Source organism: Anolis carolinensis, chromosome 1 (genome assembly GCF_035594765.1).
Source record: "Anolis carolinensis isolate JA03-04 chromosome 1, rAnoCar3.1.pri, whole genome shotgun sequence".
In the NCBI taxonomy this organism is placed as follows: domain Eukaryota; kingdom Metazoa; phylum Chordata; class Lepidosauria; order Squamata; family Dactyloidae; genus Anolis; species Anolis carolinensis.
In genome coordinates, this window is record NC_085841.1 from 28,939,704 (window position 1) to 28,956,906 (window position 17,203).

The 17,203-nt window shown below is 37.0% G+C and overlaps 1 protein-coding gene across 4 annotated transcripts in view; it reads right to left on the reverse strand.

Annotated features, from left to right (window-relative positions):
• Nucleotides 1-1,590: 1,590 nt before the first annotated feature.
• The window catches only part of bicral (BICRA like chromatin remodeling complex associated protein), a 34,343-nt gene continuing 18,730 nt past the window's right edge, over nt 1,591-17,203 (reverse strand). For 3 of the 4 annotated variants that reach the window (XM_062971608.1, XM_062971621.1, XM_062971615.1), the window contains exons 6-12: nt 13,950-14,055; nt 12,630-12,724; nt 10,927-10,988; nt 10,640-10,785; nt 10,268-10,362; nt 7,194-7,296; nt 1,591-5,825 (exon numbers count right to left, since the gene is read on the reverse strand). In XM_062971608.1, the coding sequence (XP_062827678.1) occupies nt 5,032-5,825; nt 7,194-7,296; nt 10,268-10,362; nt 10,640-10,785; nt 10,927-10,988; nt 12,630-12,724; nt 13,950-14,055 (1,401 nt within the window). In that variant the 3' untranslated portion in view covers nt 1,591-5,031. The remainder of the gene's footprint in view (nt 5,826-7,193; nt 7,297-10,267; nt 10,363-10,639; nt 10,786-10,926; nt 10,989-12,629; nt 12,725-13,949; nt 14,056-17,203) is intronic. The other variant, XM_062971622.1, reaches the window with a different exon arrangement.

The following is a 17,203-nucleotide window of genomic DNA, read 5'->3' on the forward strand; positions in this document are numbered from 1 at the left end:
TCTGAACAAACACAGATCACAATAGCAGAGTTACAGAGTCCTTGGAGCATGCCACATTATCTGACAATGTTTCATTGATTACTAGATTCTTAGAATCTGGATCCTTGACAGTTCAGGATACCAGACAATAATACCAGCTAAAATCGAACCATGATATAGCAATGTAAATAAGAATCATAGAATAGTAGAGTTGGAAGAGACCTCATGGGCCATCTAGTCCAACCCCCCGCTAAGAAGCAGGAAATCGCATTCAAAGCACCCCCGACAGATGGCCATCCAGCCTCTGCTTAAAAGCTTCCAAAGAAGGAGCCTCCACCACAGTCTGGGGGAGAGAGTTCCACTGCCGAACAGCCCTCACAGTGAGGAAGTTCTTCCTGATGTTCAGGTGGAATCTCCTTTCCTGTAGTTTGAAGCCATTGTTCCCGTGTCCTAGTCTGCAGGGCAGCAGAAAATAAGCTTGCTCCCTCCTCCCTATGACTTACCTCCCTAAGCGGTAAGTGTCTCGAGGAAACCTACTTCTACCTCTATTTCTGCCTGGCAGCAAGGGTGGAAATATGAAGACAGCTTTAGCAGAGTTTTATTAAGCAGTTTCCCCAGAAGTAAAACTAACCATGGTTTTGCAGGGTAATCGAACAGGACAGGGACTCTCCATTTATTATTTGCTGTATTTTTCTTTCTTTCCAATATATTAGCACAGAATTAAGAAATGGAGGAGTAAACATGTACAATATAGTGTTTTCCTTCTATCACCAGGGAAGCATAAACCCAGACCAAAATAATTGTATTTACCTCTAAATCAAAATAGCTTTAACATGTATTTTTTTCACTATGTCCCCAGTCTTGTATTATTCTACTCACTTGTCCAAGCTTCACTTATCCGATGTGTTGTTTCCAGCTAAAGGCATGCTCAAATGCTAAATTCTGATTCAGCACACCACATTTTAGAGAAGAACACCTGAAACCAGGACCTCTTAAAAGTGAGGTCTAACTGTTGCTAGTCATGAACCATCAGCTATCAATCCACAGCAAGTAACCAAGAAACTATGCATGTTAATGCAATAATAATTTGGTGAAATATGCACAGGTCCCTGGCATATCGGGGGGAAATTGTCAGTCCAGGTAACTGGAGAAGTACTTATATACAGTATTATCTTTCAGACAACATAAGACAAAAACATATAGCAGCTTGTTTAAAAATTAAGGCAGTGGTGACCTCAAAAGACTTTCAGGAGATGGTAGGAAATTGTCCCCAAACCTTCAGTGTTGCAGACAGCTTATCCTTTCACATGTAAGAGCTAAGAGTTCTTATATGTGTTGATGCATACCCTACCTTTCTTCCCCAAGCCTAAAACACTTGAGACATTTCAAGATAAATTACATGTTTCTAGTAGATCGCTGGCTTAAAGACCAAGAGTTTGAAATCTTTCAAAGACAAACTATTGCAGAATAAATTAAACAAGCAGAAAAAATGGTGACACTGCATTATGAAAATCAAAACAGGTCTTTCTTTTCCCCTCAACATGATTAAGATATAAGATCCTTTTCAAACAGGTAAGTCCTGAGAACATTATGAATAAAGCTACACAGATCTCAAACCATGTTAGTGCCTAAATGGGACACAGGAGTATATTTGTCTCAGTATGCTTGTCATATTGTAAGGTAGGATATACATGTAATAAAATATATCATCAACTGTCACTATTTATCTTGTTTAAATTAAGACAATAACAGATAAACACATTTTTCCCAAATCTTTGGCTGTATTGCAATGGTTGCTTCACTTTGTAGTCTCTAGCTGAACATTTCCTAGCCATGGGTTAACAATATATTATACCAATGTGTGTCTTTAAAACAGTATTTATCCAACATAACAAAATAAACTGCAATTTGTTACACTTTTTTTTACAAAACATTTTATAAATATTTTTACAAAATGTATACAAAGCAATTTCAAGTGACGTACTATACAAATGAAGGTATTTAAGCAAATAAAGTCCATACCACACTGACAATAAGTGACACATCCTCTTTCAGTAAAGTCAGTCTGTAAGGCCTCCCAAATTTAACAGATCAATTAAGGCTGACCTTCTTGAATCAGTTTTCAGAGTTGCCAGCCAAAATTTTGTTTTCACCTTAGACAATATGGAAAGACATCCAGGAAGTCAAGAGACCAATCCTACAAAGCAGTTAAGCACAAATAAATGGCCTTCACTGGCTTCAGGACCATGGGCTGCATAACAAATTCACACTTCTTTTTACAACAAACAAAAATATTTTACTGCATTACCAATTAAAATATTCAGCGCTCTATAATCAAGTTCAATTAAATAAATAAAATACATTAGCTACCCCGGGTTAATTTAGCTGAACTTTGTTCAGTGGGTTCCCAGCATAAAATGCTGAGATAAATACAGGTACGATTCATTTCACATTGATGAAGTGCATTTCAGATGTCTTGGCTAAACTTTACCTAAAAAGTAAACTCTCACATAATATTCCAAATGCATGGGGTCTGTTTTGGAATTTAGGCTCAAGAATATTCTGTACAGATGATGGAAACTTTACACTTCCAGATAAAAACAAAAGAAGGCAGATCCATAGAGGTGCTTCAAATTTATCACAATTCCAACTGATTTGTTCAATTGATTTGTGTGACTGGTGTAACATACGTTCTGCTTGCCCAGAAATCTCATTATGGTTACAGTTCAATTCCTTTACAAAAAGTTATGGCTGCACTGCCTGTAAAGGGCCCTGCATACAAAAATGAACCGAAGTGAGAATGCCAAGTCACTATTTCAAAAGACAACCACCAAGGAGTATAAAGTTCTACTAGTATGTGATTTTAAAACTGAAATATGTTTTAAAAGTCACAATGAAAGCAAAAAAAAAAAACCTCCACATTTTTATTCCTGGTAAGCGTGGATCAAACATCAATGATATGGCTATTCTCTTGAATTTGATTATTCTTATTATCCCATAATGATGCTGCCTCAACATGATGGTAGTAAAGTTCTTTTTTAATTAAGGGGGGGGGGGACATAGAACTTTGAAACAAATCGGAGGAATGAAAATACTGAACAACCCCTTTTTTCTTGGCAATCTGACTGACAACCATAGCTTCTTATTGAAATGCAAAGCACAAAGCTGTACAGTTTCAATGCAAGAGGAAATTCCCCATTCTTATGAGTACTGGGCAAAGAAATATTTCTGAACTTGGGTCTACACAAGGATCCATTTACTATCACTCCAGATTTTTATGAAGTCAAGTTTCAAGTTTTTGAAAACGTATGTAAGAAATTATAAAGAGTAGCAGAGAAACTACCTTGCGACTGATTCTTATATCTTTTTGAGCAGCCAAACATGTTACATCCATCATATTAAAAGCAAAACCCAATGTACCTAGCAGCTCAGAAGTAGAATTATATAATAAAACAAATACAGCATGGCAGCATAAATGAAGGACATAAATAAATAAAATTCAGCATGACCACTAGCCAAATGCTAACCATACAGGTGGCTCCTTTGGCTCTCAATTATGAATTACATGCCATGTATTTTAATGGGCTCAGTTAACTTTGGTTTGTATCTATTTTGGTAATTATGACTGCCACCGCAGGTGATTAACATTCTTGAACAGCAAGAAGTAGAAACAGGCAGAAAGCAGTACTGGCTTTGAAACTGTTCAGATTAAGGCTAAAGTATAAATTACTACTATATCAACACAATTTTCAAATAAATGTGCTTGTGATACTTGGTCTAGAAAAAAAACATCGATACAACTTAGTTTATCCAATCATAAAATGGAAAACTGTGTGTTCATACAGAATTTCATGGCTGTCAACATAGTCTCTTCCTTCTCAATTTCCCAACTCTTAGTGTGGCATGTATTTTTCACACCATGTTATGATTAAAACTGACGAAATTAATCTGTAACATATTCATTCCTGCCTACGAAGCAATAGAAAACCACTTAAAATTATAAAGCCCTGTAAACATTCTGGTAACAATTGTATTCCTTCATTTTTGTCTCTCTCTCTTCTAAACCTCTCTTCTAAATAGAGGTGCTATACTGTGGATGTTTCAAGTACATATTTCAAATCTTAAAATCAAGGGTTACAGGTAGGTGAAGGGCATTTTCCCCCTGGTAAATGTACATTAGTGGCATGTATTTCCAAACCTGTTACTAGACTGTGATTGTCAGTGTATTACCTTGTTAAATAGGGCCAAATGAACTGAAGTCTTATTAAGATACAACACTAAAACATTTAGCACAAACTGCATTGTAAAGGGCAAGTTCGAATGTAATGCTAAAAACCATACTAAAAAGGATCAGCAACTTTTGCTTGATTAACTAGAGCTTACTGTGTCATCCAAATTTAGATAAATTGTGGCCAACCTCAACTATATACCTATTTTAAACAAGTCAGTATCTAACATTGTTATGAAGCTGGTATGTTTCAACTAAACATAATTTAAGATTCAGTGAAACGTATGGTTCTGGTGACATGCTAAATCTAAAATAAATGCAGAAGCTTCTGATCTCTTCATTGTAACCACACCTTAGGTTCTTTCACACTACATAGCTGTAGTACTTCTATATATTTCTTTAACTTCCATGGCAACACCCTTCAGAATCCTATAATTTGCAGTTCAGGCTCTAGTGCCTCATTAAACTACAAACCCCAGGATTTCACAGACAATTGCCATCTCTGTTAAAGCAGAACATAATGCTATAATTGTGTAGTGTGAAAGAGACTCAGAGGAGTACAAATCTGTGACTCGTCAAGACTCATTCTCTCAACCTAAGACCGTGTTTTGCTGTTTACATGCAGCCAAAGAATAGACCCCATTAGGTAGTGTTCTCTTCGGATTTACACACTGCTGAATCTCTCACTGTAACCAGAATGAGCATTGCTCTCAAACACAGAACGGGGTAGTTTTAGAAAGGGTACGCTTTGACATAGTCAGGCTGTACTTGTGGTGTCATTCACATTTGCTTCTAAGAGAAATATGTCCATGGTACTGCAACTATTAACACTCTAAGATACTATTTACAGCAGCTTCTAAAAGAGAATCAGTTTCTACAACACCTTCACTGTGGTCTGGAATAAACTTCTCCAAGCAATTTTCTTGTGAAGCAATAAGTGAGAAGTTTGGATATTCTAATTCCAAAGAGCCACTGCCCGCTGCCTCGCTCTGTGGCTGTCTCCCAGTCTTTTTCAGTTCCAGTATGTTTTTGAATTTATTCTCTAAATCCTTACTCAGCAGCAAATCCTTTTGGGGTTTTGCAGAGCCTTTCATGCTGTCTGGAAGTAAATCCTCATTCTTTGGAGAACTTTGAGGCATTTTGTCTTGGAAGGAATGATTATATGCAGTTTCTGAGCAAGTATTGACTGTATTCCTACATGTTTTATGATGAGTACCATGTTCTGAACTTGATAAGGTTTTGGACTGATCTTCAGAACTTAGGGAGTTCTCATTCACCTTGTCAAAGTTTTTACCAGTCATTTTCTGTTCAGAAGCAGCCGAATGTTGGCTTTCAGGAGAGCAGCTTGCTTTCTCAAATTTTAAAGCTTTTGTGAGACTTTCCATTTTTTTAATAGAAATGTTTCCTTGTTGTGGACTCACAATATTGTTAGGCACTACATGAAGTTTGCTGTGATTTAAAGACTCTGCTGTGCTTGAACTTGACCTGTCTCTGATTTCGGTCTGTTTCTGGGAAGTTAAAAGTTTGCTTGATTGGAGATCATTTGCACTTGGATGTGTTTCATCCATAATCTTCTCAAATTGTGTGGAAGGACAACAAAAGTCTGTCAGAAAACCATCTGGAATTTGAAAAAAAAGTATTTTAATACTGAATTATAGCATGTCAAGGACAGTAAGATATATAAAAGGGTAGCAGTGTTCATACATTCAAAGCCTGGAATCATCTTTAACCTGAAAATTCATCTGGGAATTAGAACATACAAATGCTTTTCTTGAAGAACGTGGGTGTACATATTTATATACATTTCCTGACTGTCTCATAGTTTTGGAAGGAAGGACTCCAGTTCATATATGGTCCACATTAATTCAGGTCATCGCCCAAGTACAGATTGAAATTCTTTATCTTAAATGCCTGGGGCCGGAAGTGTTTTGGATTTTTGGCATATTTGCATGTACATAATGAGCTATCTCGGAGATGGGACCCACATCTAAACACATTTATGTTTCATAAACACTTAGCCTGAAGAAATTTCATACATAATATTTTAAATAATTGTGTGAATTAAACAAAGTTTGTGTACAATGAACCAACAGAAAGCAAAGATGACACTATTTCAGCCATCCACATGAACAATTTTGGAGTATTTCAGATTTCAAATTTCTACATAAGGGATGCTCAACTTCTATCTATTGAAAACCATTTTAAAAAGGCTAACCCCTTAAAACACACCTTGTAACCAGCTCAGCCCCCACATTATGATGATTTCTGTGTTCTTGAAGAATGACTGGGGAAATGTTCAACTATTGTCCTGTGTCAGGTAACTGCAGAAAGGACCCCTATATGTCCTTGCAGGATGCTCAGCAACAGGAAAATAATTGGACACATACTTGATCATTCCTCCCCAACAACATGGAAATAGCCAAGCAGGGACAGAGTTGGAGCAAAAGAGAAAATGAAAAGATGGAACCCAAAGAGCAGCATTTCATACTGCAGCATATTGTTATAAGTCTCAGTTTTCCAAATATTTCTGTCAGATGCTAAAATGTTTGGGTTTTCCCCTGAATATTCCACCTTTATTTCATCAGCAATTAATACACTCCATGATTCTGTAGAAGAAAATCCCACTGTGTTCAGTAGGACTTATTCCTACCGTAGGTTAAGCCCATAAAAAACCGGAAAATTAAAGCAGTAAATAAAATGTAGGCCCCACAAATAGGACAGTGCTGCTTATCTTGTAAAGACTGGAATCCTTTTCCTCCCAGCAAGAACATATTTTTCATTTGGCCCCAAAGTTTCCAGAGATTGATTATGGTGGGGGATTGCTGAGTAAAGGGGGTGATGATGAATATCATCATGATGTTACATCTGCACATATCATTCAAAAGAATTAAGCCCTTAGATTATAACTCTTTCCATGCTTAAAAGCAACAATCTTGTATTCATTTCACTCATTTGTTTCCTTAGTTCTGAAACAGCAGTATCTTACCAGGATCAACTATTGCAAGACGTTTATCCCGGGACAGAGCTTGTCTTTCATCCTGGTTAAACATCCTGTCAATCATGACCATCTCTGCAGAAGGGTTTATCCTCTGGGAAAGAAAAGGAAATCCATTTGTTCTGTTCCATGAACAAGCATTAACTTCTACCAGTATCATAAAATATCATTATAGGTTCAGCAGACATAATCAGGTTGAAAATTATTTATGGTGCTTTCTACACGGAACAATGAAAAACAAGCCCTAAAAACAGCACCAAAGAGCCCACTATATGGTTCAAATTTGTGGATGACACCTTCACCATTTGGAGCTGTGTAAAAGAAGAACTAAACAAGTTCCTGGATCACATTGACAGCATCCACCCAAACATCCAATTCACCATGGAAAAAGAAAATGAAGAAAAATTGCCATTTCTAGATGTTCTAGTCATCCGCAAACCCAATCAACAATTGGACCACACAGTTTACAGAAAACCTACACACACAGATAGATATCTACATAAAAACTCCAATCATCACCCAAGTCAAAAAAGAAGCACAATTAAAGCCCTGCCGGACCGTGCAAAAAGAATCTGCGAGTCCCACCTCTTCAAAAGGGAACTGAACCACTTAAACTATCCTCTACAGGCCACCACAGCACAGAAGAGCTGTAAGGCCAAGAACAAGTCATGAGAGGAAAGACCACCCAGAGGAAAAATGTTCTTGCCATACATCAAGGGAACCACTGACCACATAAGGAAGCTGATGAAGAAACACAACCTACAAACTATCTACATAGGGGCCACCAGCACAGCGCACAAACACGGATCAAGGAACATGAAAGGCACTGCAGACTAATTCAACCAGAGAAATCAGCCATAGCAGAGCACTTGATGAACCAACCTGGACACAGCATATTATCTGAGAACAAAGAAATGCTGGACCACTCCGACAACTACCATGTTGAACTACACAGAGAAGCCACTGAAATCCACAAGCATGTGGACCATTTCAACAGAAAGGAGGAAATCATGAAAATGAACAAAATCTGGCTACCAGTATTTTAAAAACTCTACTATCAGGACAGTAAATAAAGAACAAAACTCTGAAAACAGGGCAATTCCAGACATGAAACAATCAGGGGCAGCTAACACCTCCCAATAAAGAATTCTCCCAGGCAGAAAGAAGCCAGACTTTGAAGCTGCAAGGGTTTTCAATACTAATCAAGATGATATATTTTTTTCGTGTCAGGAGAGAAAAGAAGGCTGAAGCAGCTTTGTTTTTGCCTCACAAGGCAGCAGCAGCAGCAGCGGGAGCCCGCTGGGGACAGAGAGGCGAGGAGGGGACAAAGATGCTACTTGCAAACAACACAAATATAGTGTCCCTACTTCGCAGATTTTCACTTTTCGCGGGTGATCCTGGAACGTAACCGCCACAATAAGTGAGGGAACACTGTACCTCACCTCCTCTAAGGATGCCTGCCATAGATGTGGGCAAAATGTCAGCAGAGAATACTTTTGGAACATGGCCATCCAGCCCCGAAAATTCACAGCGACCCATTTATGGTGCTGCTTGGGGGTTTTTGTTTTGTATTTTTTCAAAAGCAAAGATATACATGTGGTATGTGATGTAAACCATTCATCTCTAAATCACTGCTATGCACCTTCAAATCATTCCCAACTTATGATAACCGTAAGGCAAATTTACCGCTGGGTTTTCTTGGCAATATGGTTAAGAGAAAAGTTACAACTGTTTTCAATGCTATGAAATCACGAGAGAAGTTATTTAGCCTTCTCCACCAAAGAGTGCAGGTGCCTCACCAAACTACACATATCAGGATTCTGTTATCATTGAGCCATAGCAATTAAAGTGGTGTCAAACTGCATTAAATCTACAGTATAGATGCACCCAGGAATTGTAAATCTAAGACTCAAATTACAACACCAAGATTGTTCTCCCTTAATCTAAAATGTTCATTATTAATTCACAGACTATCATAATACAGCCAGGTATATCATTGCCTATTGAGTCAATCCTAACAAATGCATTGTTCCTAAAGTTTTAAAGCAATACAGTAGAGTCTCATTTATCCAAGCTAAATGGGCCGGCAGAAGCTTGGATAAGCGAATATCTTGTATAATAAGGAGGGATTAAGGAAAAGCCTATTAAACATGAAATTAGGTTATGATTTTACAAATTAAGCACCAAAACATTATGTTATAAAACAAATTTGACAGAAAAAGTAGTTCAATACGCAGTAATGTTATGTTGCAATTACTGTATTTATGAATTTAGCACCAAAATATCACGATATATTGATAACATTGACTACAAAAATGGCTTGGATAATGCAGAGGCTTGGATAAGCGAGGCTTGTACAAGTGAGACTCTACTGTACTTTAAATGGATAGCTTGTTAACTTTGTGTTCTTTGTAAATAAATTGTAAAACCCTAGAAGTCTAAAGCATTTATAAGACAGTCCTAATATGCAAATCTAGAGAAAGGATACTGCCAGAATGGTTGGAGGTGCCCACAGACTAGCAGGGAAGATCCCTGAAAGGAGATGTAACAGCAATTTCAGAGGGTCTTATACCAAAGAATTGTCCTATACATTCCTAGGATAGCGGCCATTGTTTCATAGAATCAGAGTTGGAAGAGATCGCATGCACCATCTAGTCTACCCCCTGCCATGCAGGAAAAGCACGAATCAAAGCACCTACTTCAATTTCTGAAACACTTCTTTCCATTTCCAAACCTGTTCTGAGTAGCTTTTAAAAAATTGAATGTTTTTAAAGAGCTTCATTAGATTCTCAAATTAGATGGGAGGGGAGGAAACCAGATCAAGACCATATCATGGCCAAGAAGGGCTTAAATCCTTTCCCACCATTGAGATCCATATCAGAATTATGCTCTCCTTGCCTAGTACTGACAATAAAAGAAAAATTTAAGCCTCATAATGAGACAGATTTCAATCCAGCTCTGCTCTACCCTATCTTTGCTATTTGTTAAAGAAAGCATTGCTCACTAGGGCTAAGCATGTAATTGTACCATGAGTTCCACAAATCCATCTATTTTGTAAGTCTTACCATTGCATCTTCCAAGAGCAGACACCTGTATTTATTTAACATTGCCTGGGTCCTTTTCAGAAGCTGTGTGGCTGCAGATTCAAATTCATTATCCACTGAAAATACAAAGAAAATACACTGAGTGTATTGCATAGCTTTATATTTGTATTATTCCTTCTTCATATATTAATTAGATTATACACCTTTGGTAGGACTCAGCAATTTTGATGGTGTTATATAAATAAATTATGGTAGTAATGGTAATGATGATGATACTAAATAACAAAAATATCTCTTTCCAATTCCTCCTAGATGCATTAACTTCGTATGTTTGATTTCTGTAAAAACCCACAAACACAAGTTTTTGCAACCATTTGATAAAAGAAACTATACCTTTTCTTAAATCTTCTTCTGTTGGCATAGATCCCTGGCACACATGATATGAGAGGAGCCTCTGGACTGCATCATTTAAAGATCTGAACTGACTTTTGTCAGGCGTCACAGCATGTGCCTGATCCTTCTGCAACTGCTGTAGAATACTAATGGAAAGATTACTGTTCTCAGTTATTTACAGTAAGATCATGGATGTGCAAAAACGTGACAAAAAACAAAAAAGACCTAAGTCAATGGAGGGGAAAGGCTCTTTAAAGTATGAATAAAGTACAAAAATGAAAACTTACAAGGCTCCTTTTGTTAGCTGTTTAGCAGCAGGTCTCTTTTGTCCTATCATATGACCATCCACCTAGGTCCAAGATATATCACTATTACAACAGGATAGTTTACTTTTATAAAAATAAGTTATAATTTTGTGCGCAATCCCCAAAGGGAAGACAATTCTTGTAAAATATCAGTACCATCTATCTGAACATTTTCTTGATACGAGCAGCATGACTATACATCAATAAAATTGTATGTAAGTCCAGCTGATACTGTTGAAAGTATTAGAATGTTTGCAAAATTATATAGTTCATGTTCATGTACCTTTAACTGGTAATATGCTTGTACCTTGAGCTTTGTCAATTAGATACAGGTGGAGCTATTTTTGTCATTTATATATTCTTTGCACTCTGCCTGTATTCTCTCTCTGAGTTTTTGATTTGTTCCTGTATTATGGTTTCTGTTATAGCATTAAAGTTGTTGCCTTTATGCTACAATGTAGTTTTTATTTTTAACCACATTACTTCAGGGCTTTGTTTCTGCTGACTCTGCAACTTAAGGTTTTTTACCTTTGCGAACAGATACAATGAATCATAGAATCCTAGAGTTGGAAGAGATCTTATGGGCCATCCAGTCCAAGCCCCTGCCGAGAAGCATGAAATCGTATTCAAAGCACCCCCGACAGATGGCTATCCAGCCTCTGCTTAAAAGCCTCCAGAGAAGAAGCTCCCACCACACTCCGGGGCAGAGAGTGTGGTGGAATGCATATGCAATTCTACATATGCATTTCTATAAAGACTTTCATTAGTAAGCCCCATCTCAGTAGAATAAATGTACAAGTAAAGAAGCTCAAGATCATGTGGCACACTTTATAGGCTGAATCAAAACACAGTCCATATGCTTACAGCAGGGATCCCAAAACTAAGGCCCGTGGGCCGGATGCGGCCCTCCAAGATTATTTACCTGGCCCCTATCCTAAACTTTAGACTTAGGGTTGACCTAAGTCTGAAACGACTTGAAGGCACAAAACAACAGCAATCCTAATTTTGGACTATTTCATCATAGTCTGGTCCCCCAACAGTCTGAACTCGGCCCTTCACTTAAAAAGTTTGAGGGCTTGGCCTAGAGTTTAGAGTGGCAATAGTTAGAAGGTGGTACCACCAATATTATATGTCACATCACAATGGCATTATTAGTATTGTAGTTTCATTCCTCCAATAAACAATCACATGCCTTTCATAAAAATGACCTTTGATTATTGGATTCTTCTAGCTACTTGAAAACCTTTTAGTTTTATGAAATATTTAGAATGAAATATCATGACAGATTTTATTATTGGAAAATGTATCATTTACTGATCATTATTTTTACCTAGAGCAAACTGTAGCTACCCATCCCCTATATTTTAAAAATGGAATTGCTTGCAAGGCTACGGGAAACATTTTGAAGGTGTTCTGTCTTCGGTCAATTTCTAGATACAGGACCTATTCCCAAAGCTATCATTGACTTCTTGTTTTAAAACCTCAGAAAGAGGAGAGGAGGCAACAGGAAACACAAGCAATCCCTGAAGATCCAGGGAAAGGTATGTGCAATTCCCACATCTCTGGAAGTTGCGCACTTTTGATATTCACACAATGAAAATCATTGGTGTACTATTAGCCTAATAGATTTGCACTAAAATATAAATGTAAAAAAAAAAAAAAGAAGAAGAAGAGGCGGTTCCTACCTGAACATTTGGTTGACATGATCCTCCTGCTTTTTCCTGGTGGGGCAGTGCTGTACCTACAGACTGCTGTATGGTTTTGCCCACAGAATCTTGTCCTATAAACATATGCATTATAACATTCCTTAACAAAAGCAAAACAGAACACGTAACAGCATCTGGAATCTTCTGCCTAAACAGTTCAATTTGTGATTTTAAAATATTTGCCTTTAAGCATACTGATGTGCTAAGGAATGCATTTCTATATCTGTTCTTTGCTATACAATACAGCCTATTGTATGATATGCAGCAGTTACAGAAAACATATTCATAATATGTTAATGAGATGATCCAAATAACATACTGGATCTGTGTGATATAACCACACATCTAAGCACCAGTCATCCAGGGGAACCAAAGCTCACCTAATCGTGCCACATTACTGTCTGATAAAACATATCAGTGATCACAGACCGAGTCTACTCCATCCCCAATAGTAAAGATCTGACATTAGCAGTGGCGATAAAACACTTTTCCAAATCTGAAAAACTTCTACAACCCTTATCCTAAAACAGGAATGTGCAACTTTCACAGCCTGGGAAGCTGCACTGGCCACATAGAATCTCTGAGGCATAACCTTGGTATACCACCAGAAATATATTGCCATTTAAACCCAATGATTCTGCTGAGAAATGTGACATATGGAAACACAGAATTCACAGTATTTTCTCATGGGTAATTGGTAACATAGTTGGTAGGGTAGGGGCTCTGCATCTTTTCTGGTCCTACATGAACACTCATCAGTTATAAAAAAATAAAAAAAGACACATCTCAGGATACATCTACACTGACCACTTAAGTCGAAACAGCCTTGCAGCAACTAAACACCACACAGGGCTGATCCGAGTTAACCTGGGGGAAGTACACTTTAATGCAGCCTTACCTCAGGTTAATTTAGGTAGGGTGAAATCCAAATCCTGAGTCAGAATTCGAGTTGACCTGCATTCCTATCAGAGTATGTGTGTCTTCCCTCTATTACTCTAGTGCAGCATTTACATACATTTCACTACATTATCAGTATGGTCATCTATCTCTTTTAACCGTCATTTGGAAATCAATTAAACATACAAAAAAACAGAAATCTGCAAAGGATTTGTTAATTACCCTCTGACAACCTTATACAAACTTTATTTTTAAACATATAAGATTAGATATATGTACTTCAGAAGAACACAATTATAAATATTAGCCTCTTCAAACAGTATTTTAAACAATAACACAAAATTAGACTTTTAATAGTTGAGAAATTGAGGGAAGCTATTTTTAAAAAATGCTTCCTCTGACCTTGCAATGTATTACCTAGAAGACCTGTTAGCTGAGCTTGTCTCAAGGTATCCTGTGATTTTAATGATGAACCTGAAGATGCTAGGTTGGTAACTTTTTTTTGAGCCTGTAAAGAAACCACACAGAAATACACCAGTAATTAAAACCAAGGTAAAACTAATGTCCTATAAATAAAATGTAATAAGCATCTGAAAGTCTGATTTTATTAGCAGCTTGCTTTGTTTGTAACATGAGTCTTTGTAATGAGTATTTGAACTCATTTATCTTCTAGGTTTCCACCCATTGAGCAATTTCTAGCTTCACTATCACCTTATATGTGAGATTTTATTCAATTAAAGCCACCTTCCAAACATATTGTTTGGAAAAAAAACAAGTCCACTGAATACACTGGGCCGTACTGGCAATTCAAGTGTTAGAAGGTGTAAGAAGTTGTCAGACATTCACATATGGTGTGAAAAAATAGGAAATTGTCTGATACTCTCCTTTTTATTTTTCTGCTCCTCTAAATAATAACATGCATGTCACTATATGGTGTTTTGGATGCAGAAGGAATGCAGATATTCAGTTCTCCACCTAGCCCAGGGTCCAAGAAAATGGAACCAATTTCCTACTGTCCAGCATGTTCTGATTTTGAGCTGTAAAGTCATTAGCACCTGAAGACTGTGGAGGTCAGGCTGCAGATGGCACGTTAAATCTATTTATAGCCCCAAATCCTATTTGAGCTGATACAGCTACAGCGTCTAAGACAGTTCAGACATATTAATCTTTCTTTATTAAACTAAGAATAAGTTGCATGCATATGCTTTCATCTTTGAATTCAAACCAGGGCATAAAACCAGAAACAGATCCCAGTTTCATGGTCTTGTTTGTAATCCAAAATTAAACAGGTTTTCCAATTGGCATGCAATGGGAAACTATGCTATAATACACCCTAAAAGTATTCTTTTTGGAATGCAAATGAAATGGGAAGAGGGCTAGTTGAAACAATTCTTAAACTGAAATTATTACTTCTGAATGACTTCTGAATATCAATATAAATATGACACCCAATACAAGGTACTTTTCTGCTGTTGCAACACATTTTACAATCAGAGTATTTGTTTTTAGTATTGCATATGATATGTCTTTTCATTTTATAGGTCTAAACTTCAACTAGGCCACCAAATCCAAAATCCAAAAGTGCAGCAATCAAACAGTAGAAATATACATTAAATTGCACTGTTTTCTCTCCCTTAAGAATGCTGGCAACTTCATCTTTTTTTCATGTAAATATCTTCCCAGGCCTCAGCTTGAACATTATAATAATAAAAGATTCAGTTATCATCCACAATGGTCATATAGAGATGTCATACTAATTCAAACAAAAAGAAACATAGGGCCCTCTGGATTTATTGAGATTACAGTGTCCATCATCATCAACCATTTGCTGCATTGAATTAACGCAGTATTAACTATATTTTAGGACACATCTACACTGACCATTTATTGCAGTTTGAAGCTGACTTCAAACTGCGGTGGCTAAGAAAGGAATACCTAAGCAAATTAGTTTGAAGCACACTAAGCAACTGGTGATCACTAATCTAAATCCTAAATCAAAACCACGTTGTACATTTATTTATTTATTTACCCTATTTATACCCTGCCTTTCTCTACCCAAAGGGGACACAAGGCAGCTTACATATGGCAATTATTCAATATCTTAAAAACACATACAAAACATAAGCTAAAATAAATATCCGACTTACAAACAACTCATAGTTAAGGACAGGGGATGAGACAACAGGAAGTAAGAAAAATTTACCCCAAGGAAAGGAAATTCACTGCTGGAAGAGTTATCATGGGGAAAGGTTGTGTCAACTGAAACTTTATTACCAATCCTTGTTTCCACAACAAACCAATTTTTTCAAAATCTAATTATCACTATGACAGAAAGAGAGATTAAATCTTCTGATCAGAGGCACAGACAGCAAAACAAACACTACAGGGGTGTTAAACCTTCCCTATGCTATCCTGTGAGTTTTCTGGGCTGTATGGCCATGTGCCAGAAGCATTCTCTCCTGACATTTCACCCACATCTGTGGCAGGCATTTTTAAAGATTATGAGGTTTCAGTTGACAAACCTCACAACCTCTGATGATGTCTGCCATAGATGTGGGCAAAACGTCAGGAGAGAATGCTTCTGGGACATTGCCATACAGCCCGGAAAACTCACAGCAACCCTATCTTGTTTGTAACTCGGAAACTGCCTGTATATGGGAAAAATACTAGAAACATTTGGTTCCATTTTAGAATCATAGAATAATAGAATTGGAAGAGACACAAGGATCATCTAGTCCAACCCTATCAAGTAGAAACACACAATCAAAAGCATCCCTGACAGATGGTCATCCAGACTCTCTTTTAAAAAAACCACAGAGGGGACTCCACCACACTCCCCAGAAGCATATTCTACTGGCTAATAGCTTTAACTATCAGTAAGTTCTTCCTAATATTTAGGCAGAAGCTCTTTCCCTACAATTCAAATCCATTGAACCGTGTCCTAGTTTCCAAAGAAGCAGAAAACAAACTTGCCTCCTTCTCAATGTGAAATCTATTCAAATATGATAATAATGTCCCCTCTTAACCTTCTCTTCTCTAAACTAAAAATACTCAACTCCCTAAGCCACTCCTCATAGTGCTTGGCATCCAAAACTATTTATTTATTTATTTATTTACATCACTTTTACCCCGCCTTTCTCTCCGGGGAGACTCAAAGCGGCTTACAATAAATACGCAAAAATTCAATGCCTAAAAACAATGTAAAAACAACAATTCATATAAAACAATCTACAAAACAACAGTTCATATAAAACAGATACCATTACAAAATAAAATCACATTATATAAAATTTTAAGAATGTCCAAGATTAAAATCCATTCATCCAGAATCCTCAAGTCTATGACCATTTTGGTCGCCCTTCTCTGGACATGTTCCAGAATAACAGCCATTTATGTTATATCCAAACCTTACACAATGTTTGATCTTAATGAAAGTAGCTTAAACCAGATAAGTTGGTTTCTTCTAACTTCTAAGAATAACCATAGTTTTTCAAGCAGTTCTTGAAAAAGAGAAGCAAACTTCCAAATCTCCTTTTTACTGCACTTAAAGAGAACATGCAGCTCACTACAATTCAGTCTTGTTCTACCAAACTACTGTTTCCCAAACAGTTTTAAATGAATAAATATCTAAGCATTATGGAATCAGTGTTAGCAAA